This window comes from Pelophylax lessonae (assembly GCF_965119305.1).
Source record: "Pelophylax lessonae genome assembly, chromosome: 7".
NCBI lineage: Eukaryota > Metazoa > Chordata > Amphibia > Anura > Ranidae > Pelophylax > Pelophylax lessonae.
In genome coordinates this window covers 155,424,070-155,446,379 of record NC_138774.1, presented here as the reverse complement: position 1 = coordinate 155,446,379, position 22,310 = coordinate 155,424,070, and the positions used below count along the sequence as shown (strand labels likewise).

The window sequence follows — 22,310 nt, the reverse complement described above, 5'->3', positions numbered from 1 at the left end:
AGTTGTCCCTTCAGGAAAATGTATCGTCCTTCTGGGTCAACCAACCTTTCCTCCAGGGAAAACCTCACATCTTTAGCAAAACCGATTGCGACCCCCTTAGCTCTCTTAGTTGGTGAATCTCCATAATACCAAACCGGGTCATATTTTGAATATATTTTCACATTTGTGTCCTGTGCAATATGTGTTTCCTGTAAAAATACAATGCTGACTAGATTTTGTCTAAGCTCTTCTAATACCTTGTGTCTTTTAGTTGCCATATTTAATCCTCTGACATTATATGTCCATACATTTGGGGTGCTCATGTCGTCTCTTCCTCCCCTCTCGCTTCCTGCCATTTATTGCCTCTCTTTCCCCCACTCAGCCTAGGCCAAGTGCGGGAATAGAGGCAACCTCTAAAAGTTCTCTGCAATGGTTTAAGACCAAGTTCCGTAGGGGAGGCGACATCAATAAATGTTACCTTAGAGTCAGCACAATATTGTTTTCCCCTTAATTCCCCTTCCAACCCTCCCTTCCCTCCCCTTCCTCTAATTCCCATCCACCCACAAAACCTCCCCCCTCCCTCCAAGCCCTCTCTTCCTCTACCCATGGCATGATGTTGGTCTGACCATCTCATGGTCCTGAAGTAGTTGGGAATATTTACCCTGGGGCACTCCTTGCTCTCTACTTCTTTACCTCAGTGTGGTACTCTACACTAATTATTTGTATGTAGCTGTCTTGTCTCTTTTCTAAGTCTTCCACTTGTGTTAGTAGATTGTCCAAGTCATTGTGGATTGTTGATAATTCTATTTTTAGAGACTTTTCTAGTGCTACTCGCCATCCAGCCCTGCGTCAACATCGAAGTCTTGTTCTGCTCTTATTTGGTCCATGGTGCCTAGACCTAGATTTCTCTAGCGTCTGGTTTTCATGGTGTCTTTGTGTAACATAAATTTCTTAATTGTGCCAGAACTGGCACTCACTGGGGGTCTGCCTAGCTGAGAGGGGACCGCTCCGGTGAAGGTCCAAGGGATCCAGGAGCTAGCTAGCGGTAAAGGGGGTGCCAGAGGATCCTGAAGTGTCAGAGGGGGTGCCTAGTGAGAGGACCCTGAAGTGTCAGAGGGGGAGCCTAGTGAGGGGACCCTGAAGTGTCAGAGGGGGTGCCTAGTGAGTGGACCCTGAAGTGTCAGAGGGGGTGCCTAGTGAGAGGACCCTGAAGTGTCAGAGGAGGTGCCTAGTGAGAGGACCCTGAAGTGCACAGGGGGTGCCTAGTAGAGGAACCTAAAAGTGTAAAGGGGGCACCAGCGGTTGGGCCCTGAAGAGTTAATGTGTTCAGCATGCAGTGTGCAGTGTACAGTGTTGAGAGTTGCAGCAGCACAAGCAGTTACAAGGAGCTACCTCAGTCAGTGAAGAGCTGGAGGGAGCTGTTCACAGGACTTTTGAGCTTAACAGAGTGTTAAGAGTCAAGTCTCACTACAGTCCAGGATCTTTTGAATTAACCAGAGGGTTACAAGTCAAGTTCTAGCACAGTTCAGTAATAAAGCATTTTTCAAGCGTCAGTAAGCATTGTACATGTCTAAATATAAACGTATATATATATATCTATATACGTTTTACGATTACTGGCACCACTATTATATATTATTTTATTATATTATATATATATATATTCTTTATATGTGGTTTACTTCCATCCCTCAAGAAAATCTCCTTATTTTAGTATTATATTTCAGTGTCATTATGGTCATTATTACCTTATTTTATTAATCAATCATTTATTATTAATCAGTGTTCTTTGATTGTTGTTGTGTCTTGATCATGGTTTATATGTGTCTTGCGAGCCCATTTCATCATTGTCCATGATTCTGAGCCGCCTTTGTGGACATGTAGTATTGGTAGTTTACACAGGGAAGCAAGGAGGAGGGTGGAGTCGGGTGAGTTCCGCTCTGTCCATGTTCACTGCTGGGCAGCACAGCCAGTGACTTGTGGACATATGGTCCGTGCGGCGCCCTGTAGTGATGGCGGAAGTGATGCGGGTGGAACGCATCCACCCGCCCTTCCGGTGTTTCACTTCCGGGTACGGGTTGGCGTGCGTCCCAGAGAAGGGACACAGCCATCCGAATGGCGCTTTTTTAACATGCAGCGGACCATTTCAGTCCCGGCCAGCGGCGCCCTCCTCATATTAGGATTACAGGGATCGTCTGCGTGTGGAGGCTAGCGGGATCCCTGTGCACCATGCCAGGTGATCTGTATAAGTTCTGCTCCCATGGGTAGTCCCCCCTGCAGTATTACAGGTTGGGGGTGGCTGATACTGTTCTGCTTACCAATGAAGATGCACGGGTAAAGCAGTGGAGTATTCTCCTGTTCCTATGGAGACCTAAAGTACTGACTGTCTATGTGTATGCGTATATGTATGTACATGCATGTGTGCATATGTGTCTATATATATATATATATATATATATATACAGAGGCGTAACTAGAACCTTCAGGGCCCCGATGCAAGAAACCATGAAGGGCCCCCCAGACCCCTGGCCGGGGCCCTTCCCTTCAAGCCCGGGGCTCTTCCCACTAATCCTGGGGCTCTTTACTCTCATTGCATGGCCTTTTATTATGGTCCCGCATCAGGATCCTTTCACAAGTTCTGCAGTGGGCCCCCTTCCTGCAATCTTGGGGCCTCCCCACAGTGGTGAAATGCCAGGGCCCGGTCGCAAGTGTGACCTTTGAGATCCTAGAAGTTCACCCACTGGTTTTCTACCGGGCCCCCTGGAGCATGGGGCCCGGTAGCGATTGCAACCCCTGCAACCCCTGTAGTTACGCCCCTGTATATATATATATATACCGCCGTTGTCCTCAATGCATTATCCACTACATCTGACTTATTATCGTTCCCCCCTTTTTTGTTATAACAAGTGTTTCAATTGCTGTACATTTTTTGCTGCTGATCACATAGTCCAAGCTGGCCTTGGAAGGTGGGTGTGGCTTGGTTCGGGCTGGACAAGTGTCCTTGACCCCCCCCCCTCTTCCATGTCCCTTCCCTGTCCCAGCACCCCCACTTTTCCTTCCTCTCTTTTTCTTTCTTGCTGCCTTTTCCGTCTCATTCTTCTCCCTTCCCTTTTCCCCTCCCTCTTCCCTTTTCTTCCCTTCCCCCCTCCCCTTTGCCCCGCCCTTGGGGTTGGGGCAGAACAGGAAGAGGTGGGGTCTACTCCCATTTAGTCTTCGGCCGTTCGGCTTGTGATCTAGCGGCATTTCATCTGGCTCTGAGGAAGGGGGCTCGCCCCTGAAACGCATCAGCCTAGCCACAGCAGCCCCATGCGACCATCTGCATGCCCATTCGTCATAATTGGGACCTGGGTACCTTGGAGACTGTATATGCTATTTTCGATGTGTGTTGTATCACACTAGTTTTGTGAGTACTTGGCATCCAGCTGGCGTCAAGACAGCGCTAACAGGCATTTTCCTGCAAAGCGTCCCAGTTGTACCTAGTTGAGCCATAGGAGTATCCCACTCATTCCCTTCTCCCATCCCCATTTTCAAATAAACAAAACAAACCAAAGATGCCGGAATGGTCATTGTCTCAACTCTCACACTTGGGTATTCAGCTTAAATGGACTGAAGGTGTCACCGGTAACAATGGCAGACCCATATCAGGCCCAATGCCTGGAAAACCTGCTACATAAGTTACCAATGGAGGGGAAAGAGTATAATAACTAAAATTCCAAGCCTGTATTTGTCTACATACTGTACTATACAGTTTATTTACAACAGGATATGTGGTTAGATTTTACAGTTAATGTATGCAGTGGGCAATATATATATATATATATATATATATATATATATATATATATATATATATTATCAGGCCATAGACATTTAGGAATTTACATGTAGCACCCTACAGGTTGGTGCTAGGTAAATGCACAGTGGGCCTTGTCTGCCTAACAGCAGGGCCAAGTTTCTTTTGCTAGGTTGTCATGATTTCCAAGTGTGTTTCCAGAGAGGGGAGTCTCCCCACTGGCTCTATTAGGGGCTTCTGATAGGGCAGTGGAGGAAACCCAATCAGAGATACATTCGGACTTGTCTACCCCAGAAGGCAAATTTTGCTGCAGAGGATTCTGGGGAGGGGTATAAGTCTGAAGGGGGCATGACTCGTGGTCTTTGGAGGGAAGCCCATGAGGGAGAGTACAGCTGTCTCTCCCCCTGTCTGAGGAAGCGGATATCTCGGGGTGTCGCCTGAGAAATCCAGAGAGTGCTGAGTTGAGCTGAGGGGACCCGGTGTGCCGAGAACCAGCGGAGAGTGAGAGTGGTCCAGTCCCAGGAAAGCCTACACAGGTCGTGAGTACTGAGGATTGCCCCTGGGGGGGTCTGCCTGAAGTGTTAGAGGAGGCCGCTCCGGAGGAGGTTCTAGGATCCAGTGCCAGCTAGCTGAGGAAAGGGGGTACCTAGGTTGAGTGAACCCTAAAGAGTTCAAGGTTAAAGGGGGCACGTGCAGTTTGCGCCCTGAATTGTGCAGAGTGTGAGGAGAGAGTTGCAGCCATACAGGAATTCATGTCAAGCTACCTCAAGCTAGTGCAAGGCTGGGAGGGAGTAGTCAGTGACTTCGCAGTGCAGCAGTGTCAGTAGTTCAATACTTTACAGTCCTGGGTCTTCTGGACATAAAGTCGAGGATTCAGCACTTCACCCAGGTTACAGTGTGTTTCAAGCATCAGCGAGTGTTGGCTAGCGTCGGCTGGCGTCAAGACAGCTCTAACAGACATTTTCAGGAAAAAGTCCCAAGTTGTACTTAGTTGAGCCGAAAGGAGTATCCCACTCATTCCCTTCTCCCATCCCCTTCAAATACAATAAAACCAACAAAACAAAGATGCCGGAGTTGTCCATGTGTCAGTTCTCACATCCAGGGCCGCAACTCACATGGGCTGGAGAGGTAACTGGTAACGATGGCAGACCCATATCAGGCCACAGGCCTGGAAAACCTGCTACATACATATTTATAAAAAGCAATAAAAGAGCTTTTAATCAAGCCCTCACTGAACTTTGTAGCTGGTGGCACTGTGGAACAATTCATGCTCAAATTTTATAGCAGAAGCAGTAAAGAAATTCAAATCATTCTCTTAGGCAGCTCAGTTCACCCTGCTTCCTATTCCCATAGCACTTGTTCTGTGGTTACATTAGAGATTAGAAGAATGGAAGGCCATCATGTTTAGGAGGGGGAACTGGGGAAAATGACCCGACTCAATGTTTTTTTTACTGAAAAGATATGGCTTTTTTGGTGAAATGGCAATGATGTATATTGTAGGAACTTTGCTTTCAAATGCTGTAAATGAGATTTCTGGCCACTGTTATGCCCCATTGGAAATTGATGCCATTTTGTGGGCTGTGGCTGCTTTCTTAAGAAAATAAATTGTAAGACTTTGCACACCATTTGTTTTGATGCGTTTCAAATGTACTTAGCTGATCTGAACAGAATGTTCAGTTAGGTTTTAAATAGGCTGGTTGACTAATCCAAATACAGACATTCATCAAATAAAGTCAACTACTAGATGTGTTGTAGGAAATTGTGTGGGTTATATATTGAAAGCTCGAAATGATTGCTTTTAGTACATAGGGTAAACGTCTAAGTGCATACATGTTTTGCATGTGCAGATTGCACAAACCCAATTGGCTCAAAGCGGTACAAGGTTCCAACAAACCTTAGTAGAGAGCTAGAAGCCTTATAAAAATTAGTTTGTCCTAATGCCGTAGAAGAATAGGCCTTTATGTTTGATGTCACGCAAGTCTTGAATTTGTACAAAGGCTGCAAAGATTATAGCATGATGAGTTTTAGGTCTAATATCGCTTGATGAATAAAGGGTTAAAAGCTTCCTTAAAAAAAAAGTTCAGGTCCATAGCCCTAGTCTCAGGTGGAGTTATACTGAATAGCAGCTTCTTCACAGCCTGCTTCTTTCAGCAAGTGCTGAGAATAGGGTGGGCACAAGGAATCAGCGGTGCTGCAGCAGCTATCATCAGTACAGCTCTGTGTGAAGACAGTCAGGACAGCACAGCACAGAGCACAGAACAGAGCACACTGTTCCTGAGTGAGTGTTCCTCCATCCATCAATCCTGCAGATATTTTCTCGGAAAAAGGTACAGCTAGCAAGAGAGAATGAGCCAAACTGTAATGCACACATGCCCTTCACCTATGCCAGGCTAACATCCACATTTGCAGAATTTCAAAAAAAACAAAAAAAAGCAAGTAACTATAGGTGTAATAAAAGTATGAGAGTATGCGGATAGCCAGCTGACACTTACAAGTGATTCACACTCAAAGATATAAAAAAATAAAATAAAACAAGTGCAGTGCTATCCAAAAAGCTCTCAATAAAGTGTAAATAGCAAAATCACAGAAAATTGTGCCGAGCAAAAATAAAAAAAATAAAAACCGACAACGTGAAAAAAGCCAGCAGTGCAGTCCAAGAGTAAATTCCCAGATCGTATATGCATGTAGCACTGCCCCCTAAGGAGCTACCGAGATTTGCACTTTCTGGATTCCCCTGGGTTACCTGTAGCAACAGTCTATGGAACTTATCACTTTAAATCCTTGGCTCAGGCAATTAACAGACAGGGGATGTTGTTTTTGTATTTTATTTTAGAACTGGGATGGGAGAAGTGAGTAGGATACTCCAACTATGAACTATGCACAACTTGAGGACAACTAGCTGCAGTATGTGCAGCAAGGCCGCTGCTTCACCTTGCAATTGAAGTGAAGATAAGAATATGATCCTGTAATAATTTCTCTTCAGGTTTCTAGCTTGGCACCCCCTTTTTCACTTGCTGTGTGTGCTAGCTCTTGTCTACTGACCCTCACTGGAGCGGTCCCCTTCCTGAACAGACCCCTGGCAAGCTTCCCGGTACTCACGGACACTTTTTTTCCCAAGGTCACTCTGCCTTCAGCTCCGCTTGTCAGCATCCACTGGACCTCCTGGCTCAGCACCACACTTCTGGTCCACTAGGCCGACCTCCTGTGACCACCTTCCATACAGAAAGGAGAGACAGCCAGCACCCTCCTCCTGGGACCTGGCTTCCCGCCCAAAGACACCCTGTCACATGTGCCCTTGGCTTTTATAAAATATCCCAGGATGCATCACTGTCTGTGCCAACCCACTGGGATAGTGTCACTAGCTGGGTTTCCTCCACTGTCCAGCAGGCTCCCCTATTGGATACAGTGGGGACACTCCCTCAGACCAGATGAATCACACATGGACACACGCAACAAGAAAAACTAACAATCAGGCTCCCCTGATAAGCAGATGGAGCTGCTAAGCTTTTATCACCTAGCACCCACCTAGGAGGGTGCTACATGCATATAATGACAATCCACACAGTGATGATCTTAAACTTTTTCTGTTTTCAGAAAACATGTGATCTTCTTAAAACACTCTTGCTGTGCTCATAACAGGTGCTCTCCCAACTCCACCTTATGCCAGTCAAACTGTTCACCTTAAAGTGAATGTAAACCCCATTCATAAAATCTTATCTGGGCACATACAGTCAGATCCATAAATATTGGGACATCAACATAATTCTAATCTTTTTGGCTCTATAAACCACCACAATGGATTTGAAATCAAACAAACAAGATGTGCTTTAACTGTGGACTTTCAGCTTTAATTTGAGGGTATTTACATCCAAATCAGGTGAAAGGTGTAGGAATTACAACCGTTTGTATATGTGCCTCCCACTTTTTAAGGGACCAAAAGTAATGGGACAATTGGCTGCTCAGCTGTTCCATGGCCAGGTGTGTGTTATTCCCTCATTATCCCATTTACAAGGAGCAGATAAAAGGTCCAGACTTCATTTCAAGTGTGCTATTTGCATTTGGAATCTGTTGCTGTCAACTCTCAATATGAGATCCAAAGAGCTGTCACTATCAATGAAGCAAACCATCTTTAGGCTGAAAAAACAAAACAAACCCATCATAGAGATAGCAAAAACATTAGGCGTGGCCAAATCAACTGTTTGGAACATCCTTAAAAAAAAAAAAAAGAACGCACCGGTGAGTTCAGCAACACCAAAAGACCCGGAAGACCACAGAAAACAACTGTGGTGGATGACCGAAGAATTTTTTCCTTGGTGAAGAAAACACCCTTCACAACAGTTGGCCAGATCAAGAACACTCTCCAGGAGGTAGGTGTATTTGTGTCAAAGTCAACAATCAAGAGAAGACTTCACCAGAGTTAATATAGAGGGTTTACCACACTATGTAAACCATTGGTGAGCCTCAAAAATAGGAAGGCCAGATTAGAGTTTGCCAAACAACATCTAAAAAAGCCTTCACAGTTCTGGAACAACATCCTATGGACAGATGAGACCAAGATCAACTTGTATCAGAGTGATGGGAATGTCAAAGTCAACAATCAAGAGAAGACTTCACCAGAGTTAATATAGAGGGTTTACCACAAGATGTAAACCATTGGTGAGCCTCAAAAATAGGAAGGCCAGATTAGAGTTTGCCAAACAACATCTAAAAAAGCCTTCACAGTTCTGGAACAACATCCTATGGACAGATGAGACCAAGATCAACTTATATCAGAGTGATGGGAATGTCAAAGTCAACAATCAAGAGAAGACTTCACCAGAGTTAATATAGAGGGTTTACCACAAGATATAAACCATTGGTGAGCCTCAAAAATAGGAAGGCCAGATTAGAGTTTGCCAAACAACATCTAAAAAAGCCTTCACAGTTCTGGAACAACATCCTATGGACAGATGAGACCAAGATCAACTTGTACCAGAGTGATGGGAAGAGAAGAGTATGGAGAAGGAAAGGAACTGCTCATGATCCAAAGCATACCACCTCAGTGAAGCATGGTGGTAGTAGTGTCATGGCGTGGGCATGTATGGCTGCCAATGGAACTGGTTCTCTTGTATTTATTGATGATGTAACTGCTGACAAAAGCAGCAGGATGAATTCTGAAGTGTTTCGGGCAATATTATCTGCTCATATTCAGCCAAATGCTTCAGAACTCATTGGGCGGCGCTTCACAGTGCAGACAGACAATGACCCGAAGCATACTGCAAAAGCAACCAAAGAGTTTTTTAAGGGAAAGAAGTGGAATGGTATGCAATGGCCAAGTCAATTACCTGACCTGAATCGGATTGAGCATGTATTTCACTTGCTGAAGACAAAACTGAAGGGAAAATGCTCCAAGAACAAGCAGGAACCGAAGACAGTTTCAGTAGAGGCCTGGCAGAGCATCCCCAGGGATGAAACCCAGCGTCTGGTGATGTCTATGCATTCCAGACTTCAGGCTGTAATTGACTGCAAGGGATTTGCAACCAAGTATTAAAAAGTGAAAGTTTGATTTATGATTGTTAATCTGTCCCATTACCTTTGGTCCCTTAAAAAGTGGGAGGCACATATACAAACTGTTGTAATTCCTACACCGTTCACCTGATTTGGATGTAAATACTCTCAAATTAAAGTTGAAAGTCTGCAGTTAAAGCACATCTTGTTTGTTTCATTTCAAATCCATTGTGGTGGTGTATAGAGCCAAAAAGATTAGACTTGTGTCGATGCCCCAATATTTATGGACCTGACTGTATATCTGTAGTGTTTACTTATCTCTCTCCAAAGCCCTAAGTGCCGTGCCTTTCTGTTGCTCCGTTCCTCTGTTTTCAGCTTGATAACTTCTGACAAGCTTTCCGAAATAGGAGATGAAGCAGGCAGAAGTTTGTGTCTGGGTGGGTGCATGGAGATAGAGCATTAAAGTAACTTACCTGCCTGTCTCCCTTTTTACAGTGAGCCGCGTATGCACAGCTCACTGTACAAATTGGGCAATGCCAAATCTGACTGAACTCTGTTATTCCTGCCTGGCCAATAACAGTGGCCGGTGATCGAGACCCAGAAGGCGGCCAGGTGGGGAGTTCGGGGACAGCGCATCGCTGGAACTGAGGTGAGTATAGCTCCACTTTAAGTTATAGGAGGTCTAATATCGCTTGATGTATAAAGGGTTAACAGCTTCCTTAGCCAGGTACAGATGTAGTAACAAACATGGTAGTAAAGGGTTACTCTCAAAATACCCCCAGTGGTAACCCGTTCATGGAAGAGAGAAAAACCGCACAATGTTGCTCACTGTTAGTATTTAGAGTGCACTCTACACTTACAAGAGGTAAAACATGCTGGACATAACAAGTAGAAGTAGAGCCTATGCTGTTTTCACGGTGATTGATCATTGTAGAGAGGAGTGTTCATTTCGGAAAAATATACTGCCTGAGTATCATGCTGGTTCTTCTGTTAACTGGATGCTTTATGAGGTTTTTTTTTATCATACTGTATGTTTTACCTTGTTGTAAGTGTTGTACATTGTGCTCTAAGTAGCTGTAATAACTACTAGCAGTAAGCACTGTTGTGTGGTTTTGCCCTCTTCCATGAGCAGCCTACCATTGGGAGTATTTTGAGATTAACCCTTCACTCCCTTCACTTCATCTGAACCTGGCTGTGGAAGTTGTTAACCTTTTATACATCGATATTAGATCTCCTATAAAGTAAGAGGTCTAATGTGAGTAGTTTGATTGGCCCAAGATGATGTTGAGAGAGCACTTGTTTTGAGCACAGCAATAGCGTTTTAAGAAGATCAGGTGATTCTGACACGTGGCAATTTGTTCTGGGAATTCAGTCTCAGTTTTTGTTTTTTGGAGTGCACTGTATGTTTTTTTGTCACATGGTACGTCGAATATGGAGGACATAGCGGGATCAAGCATGGCTGTTCCTTATAGAAGTCAGTCGTGAATAAATCACTCCTATTTGTAAATACTGTATGTTTAAAAACATTCCGGTATAGGAGAAATAACACTGACCATAATAAAAGTACAGCAAATGGTACTGATACCTGGATTTCCAATTAGACTGGGAAACCCAGGTGCTGGGTAAACTGGGTGACTGTATACCAGTCACAGCCCAATCCAGCCAATTAATGTGTTTGATAAACTCAATGTGTTTTTTGAAGGTGAATGAATGCAAATGTTATATTCTGCTTTTGTAAATGGCATTAAAAAGGACCGCAGTATTTAAGCCTTTTCAGTGACAGTTACCAGCTGCTACCACTGTCATTAAGGATCCTATAAAAAACTTTTGATTTATATATTTTATTATACAGAAAGAATTTGTGGTGTTAGAAATGATATGACAATTATGTCTTGTATTCTAGGTGTACTATTTCCAGAATGGACAATCCTTCCCAGTGGGAAGATTTAAGAACAGAGTCACAGCTTACAATAATACTGGAAATGCTTCAATAACTATTTCAAACATGCAACCACAAGAAACAGGATTCTACAGCTGCGAGGTGTCCAATCTTCCAGACCCCATCGGAATGGGGCATGTGCAAGTGATTGTACAGGGTACTTAGGACATGCCTAAATCCTTTAACAGTTCTTTATTATTTAATTTATATATATGTGTGTGTGTGTTCACATGTATATCAGTTAGACATAAAGTAACTTTTAGTTTTGTTTACGGTTTCCAAAATGGACTTTACTTTAGAAAGGGAAGACTAGGTAAAACCTGTACAGGTAGCAATATGTAGGCTGCCATTGCTGACCACCTTTGGAAACTGCTAGTTGCATGTCTATTATACTAATTAATTGACTGCAATACTCTCTGAGTCACAGCTCCAAAATTTGAATCGACTTTGTTCTGACTTCACTTGCTGATTGCTTGTTCAAAGTAAGTAACTCAGAAGGTATGAAAGCTGAGAGATCAGTATGACAGCATAAGAGCTGACATTTTTAGAAGGGAATAAGCAATACCAACCTCCATATTTCTTTCAGTAAAGGTTTCTTTTAATTAGTTTCATTGGAGAACTTAGTCTGCCTTCTTTGTGAAGTGTTTTACTTGGCACAGTACCTTCTTCTATTAATTCACAATCAAAATGATATTATGGATACTGATTAGCCCGGTTTGTGGTTGACGCCTATCTGCCGTGCTGCACCACCAGCCAGGTCATGCCATTATTACCTTGTTCAGTTTTGCAGCTTCCTGTGCCACCTTTCCACCTTCAGCTTGCTCATCATACAAAAAAACTGAGACCATCATTACAGTGTTTATTCATTGTCAGACAATGGATATAGGAAGCTGGAAACCTAAACCAGGAAAAAGTGGATTTATTTTTTTGGCTATATAGCATTTTCCAGGCTATACTTCTCATTAGGGGCTAAGAATCAGAAGACTGGCAATATAGAAACACAAATCATGTTAAGTAACACATTTTTCATGTATGTATTTTCACTGTGTATTTAGTTCTTCAAGTGTTCCATTTTCCTCTGTTTCAAGTGAGTTCCCTTGTTTTACATATTTAATTTGAGGTCAGTTTGAGGTTTTATATGTTTAATTCATGTGATCATCTCTGATCTCTTCCAGTTGCACCATCTACCCCACATTGCGCTATAGAAGGGCATATAGCAGTCGGACACAGTGTAACACTGTCATGCATTTCTAAGCAAGGGATGCCCTGGCCAGTCTATACTTGGCACAGAGTAGTGAAGGACGTTCTATTGCCGGTAAATGCCCGTAAGTGAAAATGCTAATGTCATAATACATAGATGTGTGTAAAAAAAAATAGTTCTCTCTTTTATTTCATTGTTTTTACTATACATATATATTTTATTACAGATCAAAGTGAAGGACTGTTAGTTCTTGGCAACATGACTAAATTTGAAGATGGATACTACCGATGCACAGCAAGCAACAGCTTGGGCAATGCAACCTGTGAACTGGATCTCCACACAGGGGGTATAGTATTGTTAAACTGCCTTTCATTAGCATAAAAACTCTTTAAAAGGTAGATATAATGATGTTACTAGGAAGGCAACACAAACAGTATTATAGAAATTCTGAATCTCCAAGTGACAAATAGCAATACATGTTTTATCCACCAAGAGCAGTCAGAAAATGAAAGATGATTTCTGTCTGGCTGCCACAAGTTACCCTGTGTTCTTTATAACTTGTATCTTGAACGCAAAATAGACAATTTACTCCTTAGGGTTTCCCTCATCTTCCTGGCCTTGCAGTGTGGTAGGGGCTGCAAGATTTTGCACATAATACAGTTCACATAGTTGTAATTAGCTGTGCCCTCTTGTATTTTTGTCCCTGGTTCTATCCGTTTTTAACAGTATCTCTAGTGCCCTGCAATATTCCTTCCTTGGTTTGCTTACATTCTTGGAACTGACTGTGGCTTGTTCTTGGCTCCAAGTGAACTCTGGCTGCCCCAACTTCTGCTAAGACTTTGGATTTTGAGTACAACTCTTCAGTCCTCTATTGGCACTTGGTTAGTGGACTTACTGGCTGTGACTTGATTTTTTTTTCTAGTTATCACTTGCCACTGATTGCCATCTCTGATAAAACCAGTCTGTATATGTCTCACATTTCTTAGCTTGTCCTTTAAGACAAGGTAATCCAGCACTTAATTCACTGGGGGCACCTAAGAACTGGACCTTGTCCATACCTATACATGAAAGGCGGTTGCTAGAAGTAAAACCCACTAAAGCAGTGGCCATCTGGTCTGCCTTTGGTCAAACCATTGGTTGCTAGAGGCAGACTATAAATTATTATATCTGCCCCATTCTATAACTCGTACCAAACCACAAATACAAATTATCTAGGGGAGCCACTCAGCTATTAACCAGTACAATTGAGTTATTATAGGTAGTATTTGAACTAATTTCATAAAACGGCACTGAGAGCAAAGGTGAGAATGCAGTACCCATTTCAATTAAGTTTACTGCCTTTGTTCTTTTCAAGTTGAATAAATAAGCAAACTTATCTCTCCCTTACACCACATTTGTTAATGAACATGTTAAGGGGACATTTAGACTTTAAAATGTATTTAAAAGCTAAATGTTGAAATATTTAGCTTAAAGTAAATATTGTTAAAGTGTATTCATTTTTATGTATATGTACAGTAAGCATTCATATTGTCTTACTACACATGCAAGGTTATTTTTTTTTTATGCTTAATCATAGTACTCAATGATTGTTGTATACCAGTGCCTTATTTTACTGCAGGTCTGTCTGATAAGGTCTGCCAGATTAAAAACAGTTAACTTTCTGCAGTTTCTTGGTTAGGTAATAATTGAATAGCACCCTTATGCAAATGGAGATTGAGGAAAAGTATTTAGTAAGGGTGAAATAAATAGATTGCATGGCAAAAGGCGGACGATATTCTAGCATAGAGTCTGGGCAATGAAGGAAGGTACCGTAAGACAGATGCTAGTTGAAGGATGGTGGGAGGTGATGGCTGAGAGATTGTAAAATACATTGACATAAATAGGGTGGGGGATAGAAGGTATATACTGAGACAGATAGTTTTGGTAAGTTGTGATTTTAGGATGGCATTTCAGTGACGGTGGAGTGTGTGCTACATTTTAAACATAATCTAGATATTTAAAAAAAGCCATTTCGGACCCATGTATTGTTAGATGTATTTTTAACGGTTAAGATTAAACTGTATTACTGCTTAAATCTAATGAATCCTATTTTAACCTTTTATCAGGCGAAGGTGGCATTATTGTGGCAGCCGTTATTGGGGCAGTGCTCTTGTCAACAATCATTTTTGTTGTTATCTGGTTCCTAGTAGCAAAGAAGAAGAACAAAGCCAACAAACCAGTCACTGAAATGAAGTAAGATTTCCGAATAACAAAATTATTTTGTTTTTCTCCTGCTTCTGCTAAGCACTTCTCTTTGCCACATTTGAAAAGAAAACAAAGTATATTAAATAGAAAGCAACATTTTTCTGTAAGGTTGGTCATAAGCTGAAAACTACCAAATGTATGTCCTCATTTGTTGGAAGGAAAAAAATTTGTGTATGCCTCACTGTGTCAGAAATGTAGAAAAATCAGGACACTCACTGCCATCATCCGTATATAATACAAAAGAGGAAAAAAAAGACAAAGTCAGACTATACTGGCCAGACAAGGAGTACACAATATGCATATAAAAGAAAAATTATTACAAAATTCCTTTAAAAATCATACAAATATATGTATATTTCAGCATAAGAACAATAATAGATATCTTGCTAATAGGCCAACTTCAAATAATTATGTACACGATCATCATAATATTACTCTTATATGCTTGATACAAGTGTATATACGAATTTCCATGAGTCAATGCATTTCACTTAAATTAGCATGGAAGATGATTAACAGTTTTCCCAATGTCAGAGCAACAACAGTACATAGGAGATCCCCCGGGTGGGTACTGGAGCACAAAGAGAGGCCACAAGATAAGGGAAAGATTCTGCACACCTCCTCAAACTGCAATCCATGTATGGAGACTCAGCGGCAGTCAGAGGGTCAAGGGGACTGACAAGATTGTGCATACTAAAAATGTGCTTGTTAGGACATGGTGGTAAAGATCCCACATTCAAAGGCAGCAAGCAGACCAATATAAATCATCAGGCAATTGATCCCCAGCATTGCAGCCCAATAGAGATCAGAAATGCATCCATACAAAAGCCCACCGTCTGGTCCAGTATAGCTGGAGAACTGACCACAATGAGCTCTCCTGCTTAGTGTGGTCAGTTTTTAAATAGCAGAAATGCCAGTGATTTCACACAAAGGAAGCAATACAAAAGAGAATAGGATACCTTTTCATACAAGTACATGGCACAGCAGGCACATATCAGGAATTTAAAATGTTTTTTCCCTATGAAGAAAGATACAGCTGGCTAACTCGATAAAGGTCCACAAAGAGGAAATAAGATGTGCAATCAGAAATATGACTTCAATACATTGAAATCATTTTGAGCGTTGTTCTTTTCTGCACTTTTTACAGCCTCAGTGGTTTGCATTAGTAAATAATTGCCAAAATGCTTCATACTATTCACAAAATAAATACAAGAGAAAAAGATAAGGTCTCTGTTCATGTACAATATGGGCAGGGCTCTATTTAGACATTATGCTGCCCTTGGCAGACCTGAATTTTGTACAAGCTCTGCCCCTTGTATCATGCAATTGTTTTAGCAAGGACTAATTCTAACAATCTATTTGGGAGTTCATGCTGTTTGCTGCATAGTCACAGCTACTGTATTTTTTAATTTTAGAAATACAAACAAGAATATTATTTTATTTAGTGGAATACAACGAGTCTTCTGGCTCCTATTCTATACGTTACCAGCTTCCTATTCCCCTACGTTTCTCTAACTGGACCTAACAAGAAATATCTAGTACAGGAAAACAAAGAAAAACATTTCAACAGTTTGTACATTTTGAGGTTTGGTTGGCGTTGCCTTACTTTACTGTCCTGGGCACCAGCTAAGACATCAAGCAGAACTAAACAGTATTTGAGCACCATCAACTGAAAATTCAATTGAATTCCTTTTTTAGTTTCAATAGTTTTTTATTGAAGTTTTCACAAGTTTGTCGACCCGAATATAAGCCGAGTCACCTATTTTTACCACAAAAAAGTGGGAAAACTTATTGACTCGAGTATAAGCCTAGGGTGGGAAATGCAGCAGCTACTGAACCCAGTGCCATCTTAAGAGCCTTATAGGCCCCTGGGCAATGCAGTGCACTGGGGCCCCCTGCCTACACAATCACGCACAATCATGCAGCAGCCCAGCTTTCCGGACCCTGACAGCCTCCGGAGGAGGTGAGCGAGGACATGCATTCATCATTGCAAGAGAGCACAACTACCTGGAGTATATACATTACAGGGACCAATATATACTACAAGAGAGTACAACTACCTGGAGTATATACCATATTATATACATATTACAGGGACCAATATATACTACAAGAGAGTACAACTACCTGGAGTATATACCTTACTATATACATATTACAGGGAACACTATATACTACAAGAGTCTCTTGTAGTATATAGGATTCCCTGTAACATGTATATAGTAAGGTATATACTCCAGGTAGTTGTCTCTTGTAGTATATATTGGTCCCTGTAATATGTATATAGTAGGGTATATACTCCAGGTAGTAGTTGTACTCTCTTGTAGTATATATCGGTCCCTGTAATATGTATATGGACTATATACACATTACAGGGAACACTATACTACAAGAGAGTACAACTACTACCTGGAGGATATATACCTTACTATATACATATTACAGGGACCAATATATATAGAAAGGTATATCCTCCAGGACAGAGTTGTCTGTCTCTTGTGTCATCGATTCCATCATTATCATTGCCAGCCATGAGAGAGTTAAAAAAATAATATATATCATCAGATTCATTGCATTCAGCCTGGCAGGCTGTGGGCCATGGCAGCCTTACCTTTACAACGGCTCAGCTGCACATGGGAGGAGGTGGGTGGAGGCGGAGCCAGTTGGGTCGAGACGGAGCCGGTGGGAGGAGAGGAGGACGAGCCGACGAGGAGGAGGATCCTCCTCCGAGTCCTCCGCTGCGGCGCCGTGCATCCTGGGTCTGCTCTGCTAACGTCACTGGTTGCTAGATGCCAATCGGGCTGGCCTTAGCAACCAGTGTACTCTGCAGTCAGACTCAAGCCACGGCCGCCGCCGGCAGGTGAAAGCAATAGGGGGGGGGGGCCCGGGCCGGCGGACAACATAACGGGGGGGCCCTAGACCACCAGGGACATGCCACCATCCATGTGGGGCCCCTTGGCAAGTGGGGCCCCCGGGCAACCGCCGGGCATGCCCAGTGGAAAAGACGGCCCTGACTGGACCCAACTGCACCACCACGAGACACAAAATAGGGGATGGGGGAATGGTACAGAAGATGCAGGGCTGTCGGCACGATACAGGAGATGGTACAGGAGATGGTATAGGCATGGTACAGGAGATGGTATAGGCATGGTACAGGAGATGGTACAGGCATGGTACAGGAGATGGTACAGGAGATGGCACAAGCATGACACAGGAGATGGTACAGGCGTGGCACAGGAGATGGTACAGGCATGGCATAGGAGATGGTTCGGGCATGGCACAGGTGATGGTACAGGCATGGCACAGGTGATGGTACAGGCATGGCACAAGAGATGGTACAGGCATGGGACAGGTGATGGTACAGGAGATGGTACAGGCATGGCACAGGAGATGGTACAGGCATGGCACATGTGATGCTACAGGCATGGCAAAGATGGCACAGGCATGGTACAGGAGAGGAAGTGCTGCGGGCATGGTACAGGAGAATGTCCTGTACCATGCCCGCAGCACTGCATGAGGAAATGCAGGGGCTTTGGGGGAGTCTCACTTACCTATCGGTGAGGCGCCTTATTTTAAAAATGGCGCCGCCCAGCACCAACACGCCACCGCGCATGTGCCGCCGATGCTCAGGAAAACCTGTACACGTTCAGCTATTCCCGGGCAGACAGCGCATGCGTGATGACGTGTTGGCGCCGGGCGGCGCCATTTTTAAAAGGTAAGTGAGACTGTGACTCGAGTATAAGCCGAGGGGGGCTTTTTCAGCATAAAAAAACATGCTGAAAAAGTTGGCTTATACTCGAGTATATACGGTAACTAGTAACATTAGAGAATATATAGAAAATAAAAGGAAAAAAGAAAAATTAACTATAGTGCAAAGGCTTTGAACATTGTATTCCAGATGACCTTACAACGCCCGCATCTGGTGAGTTTGTAACAATAGTATTGATCTATACGGATAGTCAAGCACTTTAATTTATTTTTTAATATGCACAGCAAACTCACCCATCTGTGAGTTTGGGTGCTCTGGAGCACAATGCTTCATCTTGTTAAGGAATCACTTTGAACCCTCCCCCCCCAGCATAGCTGCGACCATCTTAGTAAAGGGCACATGTCCTTAATTCATGCATGCAGGCAGGAGAGCATACTTAGCTGAGAAAGCCCCTTCTCCCCTCCTCCAAAAGAAATATAAATGCCCATGACGACTCCTGGGATGTATGCTATCATATTGACCTAGAAACCAGAAACCAGGAAATAACGAAGGAAATGTAAAAAACTAAAAGTTAAAACATGTAAATATAATATACTTTCCTGTCTATATACTAATGCTAGCAGAATAAAGATTAAAAATAGTTCTCTAGGGTACATTAGGCCTGGGATGTGCCATGTTAATGCATCACTCAGTGTCTTGAACATGTCTTGGGGTTACTCTACACGGACAGTGCATTTTATACTGACTGCGCAGTTTCTCATTTTGGGGAATGCCTTTTTTATGCTGTTTTATGTTAACAAATCTTTTGGACTATTACCCATTCTGTATGAATATTACATTGTGGAAGATCCATATTCTTTTTTCGCAACTTTGACATACTCTTTTGTGAACATACTTCAATAAATAATATTGAAACATAAGATTAAAATAGTTCATATTAATTGAGAGAGTTTAGTTCCATTTTAATGTAAATACGACCTTGGGTATTAAATTGGTTGTAAAGGATCAAGGTTTTTTACATGAAGGTAAAAAACCTTCTTTGTGCAGCAGCCCCCCCCCCCCCAATACTTACCTGAGCCCCATTGCGATGCAGTCATGTGCACGAAAGCCTCGGCTCTCTGGGGACTCTCCCTCCTTATTGGCTGAGACAGCAGGAGGAGCCATTGGTCAGTGAGCCAATGAGGAGAAAGAGGGGGAAGGGCCAAGCCACAGCTTTGTGTGTGAACAAGCACACAGGACAGCAGATTGGGAGCATGCCTGCTTGGGTGCCCCCATTGCAAACTGCTTGCTCTGGGGGCACTCTGCAGGGGGGAGGGGCCACTAGTGCCACTCTCATATTATACCATATATAGGTAATAAATAATACAGACAGTATACTACAAACAACATGGTACAAAAAGGATATTCGCATTTTTACTTTAAGCACGTGTTTAGGTATATTTTTTATGATTTTACATAGAAACTGTTTTGAATGATGCAATTGAACCATTTACTTCTTTCCTCTTCAGAACAATGCCAATATCTGCAGGCCCTAACAGTGCACAGGCTGAGTCAGAGGCACAAGTCAGGCAGAATCTTGTGGTCTCTGAGAACCCTGAAGTTAAAGAATACAGTGACCAACCTGAATATGCAACTGCAGAGGAAGCGGAAAATCCTGCCGTGTAAAATGTAGCTTTTGTCTTCATAATGAATAAAAAATATGCTTATAACAAACCAAATGGGCATACACAGGGTATGTGTAGATGCCACTTGAAGCAATAGTCATTCTTTTATTGTTCTTTTTTTCTTTTTTTTATATTTAGTATTTTTAGCATATTGTTTTGTTTTTAATGAAATAGTACTAACTATGATAAATTTCAAACTTGAATGTATTGCATATACGTGTCACAGTGGTAATGGATGCTCCAGATACCTGTAGGGAAAGCACTATGGTACAAGGGAATTTCGGAACTTGGCTTAAAAGGTTATTGGCCTGCAATCTTTTAAGTATTCTGTTTACTAAAATGTAGCAAGGTATTCTAGTCTTATTTAGCTGGTCCATATACAAAGTATTGTAACCCAAAGATTCAGCATTCACCTGTCACAACTTTGCGCTAAATGAGGAGGTTAAAATGTGATTGGTTGCTATTGGTTACTGTCCTGTGAACAGTCATAATAAATAACCCTGTACATTTCTAATTTCCATTTTATGGTGCACATTTGTGTACCCCAGAATTGCTAGAAGTGAAGCTTTGCCTTTGCTATGAGTAGTTGGAGTAATATTATGAAGTGAATTTTTGTGCCAAACATACCCAGAATAATTTACACAGGTAAACTGTAAAAAAAAGGAGAAAAAAAGGGAGCTATCAAAGGTTAGCCACAATCCTATATAATCAAAAAATTGGAACAACAGACGTACACAGACATCTGTAAATGGTGTGGACTTTATGGGCACATCATGAGACATAAATGTACACAAAAATTAAAATAAACATTAATTAATTCCATATTAAAACCAATACAGATAAAATAACAGAGCTAACCCAAGAAAGGGGTTCAGCTAACCGAACATACATACAAGAGGATGTTTCTATTTAGTATAGGTCATGTACATAATGATAAAGAGTACAATACATATCAAAATCACGTGGATGTGAAAGTACGTCTGTTCATTGGTCGAAGGTGTTTCACAATAAGCTTCATCGAGACCCTGTGGACGCACGGACAAATATACTTAGCAGGCGACCCTCCTCCAAACACTCAAAACAAAACAGGCTTGGGGCAGACACGGGATAAGCGGGACCATGAGACAAGTCAATATCCTATAGGAATAAAAGATAAATATATCTTCATATCAAAAGGTAAGCGACCTGTATTCTGCAACTAACCGGTAGAAATAGTCATCCTGTACTCTGGAAATGTTATTTTCCTAGTTTGGGACCTATAAGATAGAATATATCCTTGGGTGGTCAGGAAAAAAACATATAGACAGGAGAATAAGATTATCAAATAATTCAGCTTGTATTAGGCCCCTTTCACACGTACGGTCCGTTCAGTTCATCAGTTCATTCGCGTCAAAATGTATCAGTTTTTCATCCATTTTTGCATACATTTTTCATCTGTTTTTTTTTACATCCACTACCAATGAAAAAACGGATGAAAAACGGACCGTTAGTCAGTTTACATACGTTTTTTGTCCGATCCTTTTTTTTGACGGATGAAAAATAGGACATTCATCCATTCAAAAAAACGGACATTGACCGAATCGGATGAAAACGGATGTTAACGGATGATCATCTGTTGTCATCTGTTTTTACATAGAGATGCATTGATGTCCGTTTATCATCCGTCAACGGGTGGATGAAAAACGGACCTATGTGTGAAAGGGGCCTAACAGAGAAGGGATGCAAAAACATCCCAGCGTAATTGTCCCACAAGGTGATTTACAAGGATACAAATATAATGATTCCTCTTAACCTGACAGGTAACTTAACACGGCATGTGCCGCCCAGGTAAACTGTAGTTAAGCATAATTATTGCAACTGCAAAGTTGCTGTTGAAGGCGTTGAAACAAGAGGAAAGAGTAGTTAGACAATGTTCCCAGTCAAAAACATCAATATGTCGGCATGACCATTCAGTAGATCTAAGCCCTCCTTTCTAAAGATCTTAAGACCAAACACTATTACATACTGTATGTCGGATAAAGGGAATCTTTTATTTTACCCATTCAGAATTTTCCAAGTGAAAATATTTTACATATAGACTGATACAATCCATAGTGGTGCTAGATGTAGTATATTATAGTTTTCCCACATATATGGAATCTATATATGTGCACTGTATGTATAAAATACTTAACTAGGTGTGCTGTCTTTTGAAACTAATGCTAATAGTGCTAGATCAGATACATGGATCTGGTTAAAAAGTGAGAAATGCTATACTAAAACAAAGAAGGTGATTTCTCCAGCAAGACTGTGAC

The 22,310-nt window shown here is 42.0% G+C and overlaps 1 protein-coding gene across 1 annotated transcript in view; it reads left to right on the top strand.

The window, feature by feature from the left end:
• VSIG1 (V-set and immunoglobulin domain containing 1) overlaps positions 1-20,017 on the top strand; it is a gene marked incomplete at both ends in the record, with an annotated part of 159,258 nt that extends 139,241 nt beyond the window's left edge. The window contains 5 exons of the mRNA XM_082264180.1: positions 11,163-11,355; positions 12,374-12,523; positions 12,626-12,745; positions 14,505-14,631; positions 19,861-20,017. Of these exons, the coding sequence (XP_082120306.1) occupies positions 11,163-11,355; positions 12,374-12,523; positions 12,626-12,745; positions 14,505-14,631; positions 19,861-20,017 (747 nt within the window). The remainder of the gene's footprint in view (positions 1-11,162; positions 11,356-12,373; positions 12,524-12,625; positions 12,746-14,504; positions 14,632-19,860) is intronic.
• Between the last annotated feature and the right edge of the window lie 2,293 nt (positions 20,018-22,310).